The following is a 9774-nucleotide window of genomic DNA, read 5'->3' as shown; positions in this document are numbered from 1 at the left end:
TATTCACTTAGTGTCTGTATTCACCTGTGTGTCTGTATTCACCTATGTGTCTGTATTCACTTATGTGTCTGTATTCACTTAGTGTCTGTATTCACCTGTGTGTCTGTATTCACTTATGTCAGTAACTAGTTGCACCCTCATTCTTACTGCCGTGAACAAGCACTAGCTTACTGTTGTTTGGTAATCTTGTTACAAACCAATATTTGTTTCTGCATCTCACCTTGACAATGATCTGAACTGTTCACAGCTACAGCGCCCCCTGCTGTAAGACATCTGTAACACAGTGGCACAAAGCTCTGCCACACTAACAGACAGCTCTGAAAAAATAACCCCAGTCACTCTCTGTGCTAGCAGATGTTTTCTCCTTGATTTCACAAACAAATTCCATCCAAATCCTTTTAAAATGTTTGTAATATATAATTGTAAGAAAGTAAGAAAGTACACTTTTCTAAAAAAGCAATCAAAAGACCAGTAATTGTCATCTTAAACCATAGTTCCTAGTAAAGCGTTTGGGGATCCTTTTAACCCAGTCTGTGACCCCTGGGGAGCCCATAAGCTGCTGCCCCTTGTCCACACCCTCTTCTTCTCGAAACACAGACGTGCACACAGTTTTCAGCCTTATTTGAGTTTTGTACAGCCAAAACAGCTCTGACTCCAACACTAGCAGTTTAGTGGCAATGCCTGAACTACTGATGAAACCTGGAATAGGGAAATGAGACTTTTCAACACCTTATCTCTCCATAGGCATGTAGTGCTGATCTTAGTCCCATTTACCAGCTGCCAAAACTCCCCCTTTTAGGTATTGGTGGTTGAGTGGTAGAAATCTCACCTGCCGTGTAGGAGACCAAGTTGGCTGTCTTCCTACACTTGCCAGCAGATGTCCTCTACTGCCAAAAGGCACATGCGTTGCTGGCTCAGTGGCAGAATTACTGCCTTTCACCTGGGTGACGCAGGTCTGATCCCCAGCCAAGCCAGGCTGGCCCTTTGATGTTGGTGGTTACCTCATGCTTTCCAGGCATACCTTGGCTCACTCTCTGTTTTAACAGGCCAATAATACCTGCTGCTGCACTTAGTCCAAGTTTTTTTTCTGCTATACAGTTCCATACAGTGGTGTCTCAGGGGTGATTTTTGAATTTTCAGGTACCCTGATGTTTCAGGGGTGATTTTTGAGGTTTCAGGTACCCTGATGTTTCAGGGGTGATTTTTGAGGTTTCAGGCACACTAGGGTTTCAGGGGTAGAATTCTCACCTGCCACATGGAGGCCCAGTTCCTTACCACAGTCTGGGGGTTGAAAGGCTTCCTCCTGCTTTTTAGGTATAAGATAGGAAAACCTTGCAGGGGATTTTTTAATTCCTTGTGTTACATATATAGTTTCAGTGCTGTTCTGGTGCTGTTGCTTTGGTCTGAATCTGTGAGCTAACCACGCCCCATTCATTTTTAATATAACAGATGGAAATAAAAAGAGCTGGGAAATACATGTAGCATTAGGAAATAAAAGTCTCCCGAAATAAATAAAAATAGTCGTTTGAAAAACATCATTTTGAAATAAAGTCCTATTTATGTATTGAAGTATTTTGACTCATTTATATATTTATATTTACCTTTATTCATAAATAATTGTAGTTATATGTATGTATTGCCTTATTTATTTATTTCAGGATTTATGTTATAGCCATGTTTATTTATTACACAGGCATATTTATGTATTTATTTAATACTGACTTAACTGGCGTTCCATACTTTCTTCCTACACTTTCTATCTCTGTCCCGTGTACCCTCACACGTCTGAGGACTTCCGGCAAGTTCCTGTTGGGGTGATAACTGGACCTTAAAATCTAGTTGCCTCCCTGACAAACACAAATCCCGATTTCCCGTCAAAATAATTTGAAGTGAACTGCTCCTTTAAGGAGGGAATGCCGTGTCATCCGCGTCACGTTCTAGGAAGAAGAGCAAGTCGTGTCGAAAGACTTTATTTCACCACTAAACTGACAACTTTGATACAATCGCTCTCAGTGGGTGCCCCAGTATAGCGGAATTATGTCCTGGACTTGCACGTAATTGTAATGAATTTGCGGTTTATGACATTTCCGAAAAGTACTCTTGGGGTAGTTCTTGTCACAGCGCATGTTTCCCCCCGTGTTTCATATGACTACCTTGTACAGCGGTATGGGCATAGGTGCGTAGTTCGGAAGACGTTAAGTAATGAAATCTGCGATTTTAACCTTCGTGTTGGTTCTTGTACTGTGTTGTGATATTACACTATGTGTTGAGTTGGCCGGCTTGGTTCCAAAACATCCGTTTAGTCCCGTTTTAAACAGCACAACCTCAGGGAACAGTCTGACCGTTGGTGGGAGTTCAAGGTTTGGAACTATTTTGAAAAGCAATGCAGACGAAGTAAGTTTGCTTTCTTCGAAAGAGTTTTGTCAAAAAAAGTTTTACTATGTGGAGGTGATCACAGTAGTCTGGTGAATTCTTCACATGCACGCGGAGTATTGTAATCACGACTGTCAAGTTAAAATCCAGGACGGACAGTTTCACATTCTTATGCATCCAGTTGTTGATATACACTTGCTGCCGAGAAAAACAACAAGGATTGAGACATCCAGTGTAAGGCAGCGCTGTAGCTAATCTTTTAATGTTTGTGCATTATTTTACATACACAATTCTCTCCCCTTCACTGTTTGGTCGTCAGTGCGATGTGGTTATGAACGTGAGCGCTGATCGGCGCTGTGAGTTTGTGAAGAGCACTCCAGACTGCTCTAAAGAAGATGGGTTCATTAACTACCCCTGGATCACCTTCTGCCTCTTCTCCTCGCGACTTTTTCCTCTAGCAGTATTCCTCTATGTAAGTGCATAACATAGAAATGTCCGTTTCACCGTGTGTTCTAAGTGACTGCGGTCAAAGCAGTCCGTGTAACAGAGGCAGCACAAAGATGTGAGAAAGAATGCACATGGAGCCTTGCGTGTTTACAGATTAGAAAGAGCGTCAAGTTTCTGTGTCCATTGCCGTGTAAAATATACAGACAGAAAAAGCTGCCGAAGGTGAAGATCGTAGACACTGAGAGATTCGTCTGTAACGTGCATTTAATTATACTAAAAACTGACCGACTCTCTCTCTCTCTCTCTCTCTCTCTCTCTCTCTAGGTGCTATGGCTGTTCATCTTATTCCTGGTTCTAGGACTAATCGCATCAGATTTGTTAGTCCTGTTTCTTGACCCTTTACTAAAGGATGAGGTGTAGAAAGGGGGCAGGGGTGCTAGAGATTTGAGTGCCCTGTTTAAAAATAGTTCCCAACTCAAATCTTTTGGATTCTGGGACAACATAATGTCAGCGCCCAGTTTCGTCTCATCATATAGCTGTATCTTTTAGGAGACAGAAGGTCGCTGGACCTAATCTCACGCCGGATTGGCTGGCATGTTGAAACGGTAGAGAGAGGCTGTTGGCTCCGCCCCTCCCCTTGCCACTCAGGCTGGTTATATAAACACAGGCTTGTGGGAAACTCACAGGAGAACATTGCTTAGGTCATTGCATTTCTATAATTGCACAATAGTCATGTGAAGTGCAGGGCCACTCAGCCACCTCTTTTTATTGCTTCTCTGGGAAGTCATCTAATCTAACCGAGTGTTCAGCTGGCCTCTTCATTTTCTCTCATTGTCAGTGGACTTCCTTATTTCTGTGTGGTACTTGTAGTACAAATTTCCTCATTGTGTCAGTGAAAATTTCTGATTTTGGAAAATCCAGTGAGTTGTGTGTAATTATGTTTTTTTTATGATGAAAGCAGCTTTTTTGAAGAAGAAGAAGAAGAAGTGAAAGAGTTATGGGTTTTATTTTCATAGTGACTTAGAGGTTTATTTTTACTCAACAGCTTCTGCCCAAATCTCTCTGCCATCTCCTCAACGCTGCAGCTGACACACAACGTGGCTGTATCCTTTTAACCCTCCGCTGTTTCACCCAAGTTACACCTTTAGACCAATCACAGGTCCCCTTTTGAAGGATATTTTGCTTCTCTTCAGAATGAAAACGAAAAAGAGACAGAACACTGCAGTTCTCAAAATACTCACCCCCAAAACTGAGCAGATTTGGCTGGGTTTTTTGTAGTAGTAGTTTGTGAAGTTTTCTTCATTACCTGACAAGCTCTTGCACTGAGTGTGATGGACAACAGGCTAATGTTCTTTCTGTTCTCAGGGCTTGGGTCCAGCATGGCCACCAGTGTCAATGCAAGATTAGTGTGTTAGTTTCAAAGAAGTATCAGTGCATTTCCATCTGGTCGTGTCTTTATGTCACATCTTTTTCACGTGTAATTTTCCTTCATGAAAAGATTTGCTTTCTGTCTGGTTTGTTTGTTTGTTTGTTTGTTTTGTGCTCTGTTCTGTTGGTCCTCGCTCTTTGCAGGGAGTGACGTTTTTGGCCTTGGGTAACGGTGCTCCTGATGTCTTCAGTGCCATAGCTGCTTTTTCTCAGCCCCGTACAGCAGGCCTCGCTATCGGAGCCCTGTTCGGTCCGCCTCTCCTCCTACTCCTCACCTCACCTACTTTTATTATTGATCGATTGAGTGAATAACCGATTGATTGATTGATCGATTGAGTGATTAACTGACTGATTGATTGACTGACTGACTGACTGACTGACTGACTGACTGACTGATTGATTGATTGATTGATTGATTGATTGATTGATTGATTGATTGATTGATTGACTGACTGACTGACTGACTGACAGTTGAATTGACATGATTTAGAGAAAGTCTTTGAAAGTGTCATTGATATCACGTATGTAATAAATGGTTCTTACTATGATATTAGCATTAGATATAAGCTCTTGTCCTGGTGGATTTTCATGATTTCCCTGTAAGAACAACATTAACAGGAATTTTACTATGATGGCTTCATCCTTTTGGGACAGTTATTTTTGCATCTGCCCTACTAAACACTGCCCCCCTCCTTAGATATGAGTGAATTAGGTCAATATCATGCATGTAAAATGTTTATTCTTTCCAGGAGTTCTGGATGAATCTGCCTTAGGTACTATGCCTGTAGTCAGTCCAGTATTTTCAGTGTCGTAGTAACATTATAAGCTTTAATCAGCTGGCTTTTTAAAAGTGACTGTGTTTCTTATCGACATCGTTGTGTCTTGTAATGCACTGTCGCGTCCTCAGGGGCGGGAATCTTCGTCACCACAGTGGTAGCAGGAAGTGTTGCGTTGGTCAAACCGTTTACTGTTGCCTCTCGCCCGTTCCTCCGCGATGTCATCTTCTACATGGCGGCAGTGTTCTGGACCTTCCTCATTCTCTATAAAGGCCATATTGTCCTGGGGGAGGCACTCGGTAAGCTTTGTGGGGTGGGGGCGTGACCTCATTACCGCTCCTTTAGGTCTTCCCTCTCATTGCGGTGTCCAGCTCACAGTTTGTTTTTTTTTCTTTTCTCTGCAGGTTACCTGTCCTTGTATGGGGTGTATGTCTTTGTTGTTGTGTTGAGTACATACATCTATAACCGACAGAAACGCTCTCCCAATGGGCCCGTCCACAGCACAGAGGACGTACCAGGTGAGCGTTGACTCTGGTCCCACAGCGTCAGTGCTGAGTGTCAGCCATCGTAACCCTGAGTGCCAGGGAACCAGCTCCTCCTTCCAGTGACTCGTGAAGTTTTGCGTTCCAGATTTTACGAACAACGTTGACTGTCTGTCCCCCGCGAACACCTGCAGCACGCAGTGTTTATTTATCAGCATAACCGAATGGGTCCCATAAATAATTTATTTAAAATTCATGTGTGGATTGTATGAAATTTGACATGCAAATGTGGCCATAATACTGTGATGAACCTTTAAATTTCAGTAGTAAAAAAAACAAAAAAGAAAAAGCCCAAACCAGTGCTGTACTTTTTTGCATGGTGTTCTGTATGAGTGTATCTGACTGAAAATGGAGTGATGTAATCAAGGCTGTTTGACTGATGTCTGTAAACACACCTGCAGCACCAGAACTCTCCTTTATCTAAAAGAGGAAGTGAACAAAGTTCAGATTTGAAAACTGCAGGTTTTGCGTTTAAACTTTAAGTAAGTCAATCAGGATTTCTTTGATTTTATTTTTACGTGCCAGATGGTATTAGATGGATTTTTTTAAGTGTGTTTTAGATTTGCCATGTAACTGTCCTGTCAAATATCTAAACCCATGTTTTCCCTCTCTCTTCTGCTTCTTCCCTTTCAGTATTCCAGTCAGATGACTCGTATGATGATAATCCTGTCAGAAGCATACAAGCACAAGGTGGCTGCCCAACTGTTAATCTGTGTGTAAACAGGACACTGTTCCTTTTCTGTTGACCTGTCAAAATTCTCTTCCTGTGGGTAAATAAAGGTGTGTGTGTATGTGTGTGTGTGTATGTGCGTGTGTGTGTATGTGTGTGTGTGTGTGTGTGTGTGTTTCAGATGAGGAGTACCAGCCCCTGCTTGCGTTCACTGAGTCCACGACCCAGATATTTCTGAGCTCTATAAACCCTGTGGACCAGAGGCAATGGAGGAGGAAGTCCTGGGCCTGGAAGGCTCTGAAGGTTTTGAAGGTGACTGTAGTTTCACACAGCACTCCAACAAGCCTCACATCTCTTTTCACTGAAACACAAACACATCTGCAACACTTGTTCATAAGAGAGACGTTTATAAGTGAAGGTGTTTATAAGTGAAGGTGTTTATAAGTGAAGGTGTTTATAAGTGAGATGGGTTTTGTTTTGCCTGGTTTAATTTTCCTTGAACGTAAAGAGAGATGTATCGTGAGGAGACAGGGCTTTTTTCATGGTCATAAGACCATGAGGAGGTTGACCAACATACTGCCTTTCCAGTCTGACAGCATTAATTAAAGGCTTTAGGGGAAATGTTGTTCAATTGACAGGTTTCTGGGAAAAGAGAGAAAGTTACAGATCCCAGCAGTGTGCTGGTAAAGGATGTGAAAACAGGACTGTTCGCATTAGTGACAGTGCACGCTGCGGTCACATGGTCTGGGGTTAGGCGGCTTTTCTGATTCAGATGGTTTTCACTTTGTTTGACTCTTTGAGGGTTGTTTTGCTCAGGGAGCTCCAAGCCATGAACGCAAACCTCTCCGCCTCACATGTCACCTTTAGATCTGCACCAAACGGTTTTTAACGGCACGCAGTTTCATTAAAATATCGCGGCTCTCTGAGCCCTTTGGGAGTAACCTTAGCTGTGGTATCTGCCCCAGTGTCCACTGGAGGTCCTGCTGCTGCTGACTGTCCCGGTGGTGGACGCCGACAGAGAGGACCGCAACTGGAATCGTCCCCTCAACTGTCTCCACCTCATCACTAGTCCACTGGTCTGTGTCCTCACCTTCAACTCAGGGGCCTGTAAGTCTTTGTTCCCACAGACCGTGTGGCAGTTGCTCATTGGTTCCGCTGTCGTTCTCGTCCCAGAACAGACCAGTCTAAACAGGAGTAGGATGGGACAGGAGAATTAGACTTCCATTCTTTGGATAAACTGTTTTGACGTTTAGTTTTTCCTCTGTCCATTGTGATCACAAAGCATTCTAAATTTACTTTAAATATGATAAAGTGTGTTAGATTATTAGTAATTATTAATTATTATTAGTAGCTTAATAATAAAGGCTTTCTTGTACGTGCTGTCTGTCTTACGTCACTTCCTGTCCCGGCAGACGGGCTGTATCTCATAGAGGGAGAGTTCCCTGTTTGGGCACTGACTGCCCTTATCGGTCTCTTCCTGGCTGGCATCGTTTTCTTCACCACCTCCAATGAAGAACGACCTCCGTACCATTTTGTAAGAATCAGAGTGAACAACAAAACGCTACCCAGATATTTAAAAGGGTTTCGCCGTGTCACAGTTAGAATGTTCTCATGTGTTATAATGCAGTTTTAATACTTACACCCCTGGGGAGAGTAAATTTTGTGCTTGCAGAGATCAGACTGCAGCTGAGACAGTGTGTGTGTGTGTGTGCGTGTGCATGTGCGTGTTCGTGTGCCTTTGCATGTGTATGTGTGTGTGCGTGCCTGTGCGTGCGTGTGTCTGCGCCTGTGTGTTTGTGTGTGTGCGTGCGTGCGTGTGCGTGTGTCTGCCTGTGCCTGTGCGTGTTTGTGTGTGTGTCTGCCTGTGCGTGTGTGTGCCTGTGTGTGTGTGCATCTGTGCGTGTGTGTGCCTGTGCGTGTGCTGTGTGTGTGTGTGTGTGCGCGCGCACCTGTGTGTGTGCGCGTGTGTGTGTGTGTGTCTTATACTGTATCTGTGGACCCCACAGCTCTTCTCCCTGCTGGGTTTCGTGGTCAGTGCACTGTGGATTAACACGGTGGCCTCAGAGGTGGTCAGTTTGCTGCACATGATGGGCGTTGTGTTCAGGCTCAGTAACACGGTGTTAGGACTCACTCTGCTTGCCTGGGGAAACAGTATAGGAGGTGAAATCACACCTCACGCTGCACACACAAACCTCATTTACTGATCAGGCTGTGTCGGTGCAGAGAGTCAACTGAACACTATTAGTGTATGCCCTGAACATGCTTTCCTCATTGACTGAGCACACACTTTTATTGTTGAGCACACGCTCCATCTAACACACATCACATTTTATTTCTGAACACACACACACAAACTCACACCACATTTATACGTTAACATACCAAAGGCACAGGTTAAACACAATTCTGCATGATACCTCGATATCTAACTTAGAGATTATTTGTCAACCATAACAACAGAAAAAACATCGTATTTAATTTTGCAGTTCTGTATATTTTCTGATCAGTTTACTGACTCCATGAAGAAGTTGTATGTGACATGTGTTCAGGAAACGTGATGGTTTGCACTCAGGTAACTATCTCATCTTCATTCACTTCATTCTGTGTTTCTTTTCACAGATTGCTTCGCTGACATCACAATAGCCCGACAGGGATATCCACGCATGGCTATATCTGCCTGTTTTGGGGGAATTATCTTCAGTATCCTCTTATTCTGAATTACATTCATTCGCTATCATTATTCATTCTTGGACAGTCTGTTTGTGGTTAAATACTATTTAGCACGTAAACATTTACAAAGTTTTTGTGTGATTTTTTTAAAACCTGTAGGAGTATGACACTGCGTTTTGGAGTCTGTGTTGCGTGGCTCTGTCTTCCGTGAGCAGAATACATAATATTTATTAAAAAACAAAGACAAACAAACAGGAACGATTACTCAAAACACCCACATTTCATGTGATGACAGTATTTGGCCTTAACTTGTTTTTTTTTTTTCAGACATGTTGTTTGGTGTAGGTTTAGGCTGTCTGTTAAACATGATTTACCATGAACCTTATCTTAAGGTACGTCTTAACTCTCCTGAACACTGTGTGGTGTACTTACATTTACACTTATTCATTTCGCAGTCACCTTTACCCAAAACGACTCCCGGGACAGGGGTCTGAACTCTCACTGATCTCTGTGTGTGTCCCTGTGCAGTTTGAGCCGGAGGGTCTGCTGTGTTGGATTCTGGCCGGAACTCTGGGCCTCAGTCTTGTTCTGTCCTTTGTACTGGTCCCACTACAATGTTTCCACCTCAGTCGAGTCTACGGTGCCTTTCTGCTGCTGTTCTATGTCGTGTTTTTGACTGTAGCTCTGCTCACAGAGTTTGGAAAGATCCACATGGGGTCGTTATGATGAAATCAGAAACGGGTCAGAATAACTCCAGCGGCATTATATATATATATATATGTTTGTGTATATAGTAGATTTATCATAAACAATGTGCAGTCTTTTATTGTTAAAAATACACTGTGAAGAGCCACAAAAGGGACATAAT

General features: G+C 43.0%; 1 protein-coding gene across 1 annotated transcript; it reads left to right on the top strand.

Moving 5' to 3' along the window:
- Window positions 1-1973: 1973 nt before the first annotated feature.
- On the top strand, window positions 1974-9648 carry slc8b1 (solute carrier family 8 member B1). Its single transcript, XM_030766125.1, has 15 exons — window positions 1974-2394; window positions 2693-2845; window positions 3145-3197; window positions 3866-3923; window positions 4393-4498; window positions 5156-5323; window positions 5429-5542; window positions 6200-6256; window positions 6418-6548; window positions 7202-7343; window positions 7649-7770; window positions 8243-8396; window positions 8856-8936; window positions 9234-9298; window positions 9435-9648. Exons 1-15 carry the CDS (start codon window positions 2203-2205, stop codon window positions 9630-9632), a joined length of 1794 nt encoding a protein of 597 aa, XP_030621985.1. The 5' UTR covers window positions 1974-2202; the 3' UTR covers window positions 9633-9648.
- The last annotated feature ends 126 nt before the right edge of the window (window positions 9649-9774 follow it).

This window comes from Chanos chanos, chromosome 2 (genome assembly GCF_902362185.1).
Source record: "Chanos chanos chromosome 2, fChaCha1.1, whole genome shotgun sequence".
Classification (NCBI taxonomy): domain Eukaryota; kingdom Metazoa; phylum Chordata; class Actinopteri; order Gonorynchiformes; family Chanidae; genus Chanos; species Chanos chanos.
This window is presented reverse-complemented; position numbering and strand designations above follow the sequence as displayed.

Bases quoted from the DNA above. Each gene is read 5' to 3' on its own strand.
- slc8b1 (XM_030766125.1), top strand. From the start codon at position 2,203: ATGAAATCTGCGATTTTAACCTTCGTGTTGGTTCTTGTACTGTGTTGT. The intron at 2,395-2,692 runs GTAAGTTTGCTT...TTTGGTCGTCAG, and splicing joins TGAAAAGCAATGCAGACGAA to TGCGATGTGGTTATGAACGT. The intron at 7,344-7,648 runs GTAAGTCTTTGT...CTGTCCCGGCAG, and splicing joins CACCTTCAACTCAGGGGCCT to ACGGGCTGTATCTCATAGAG.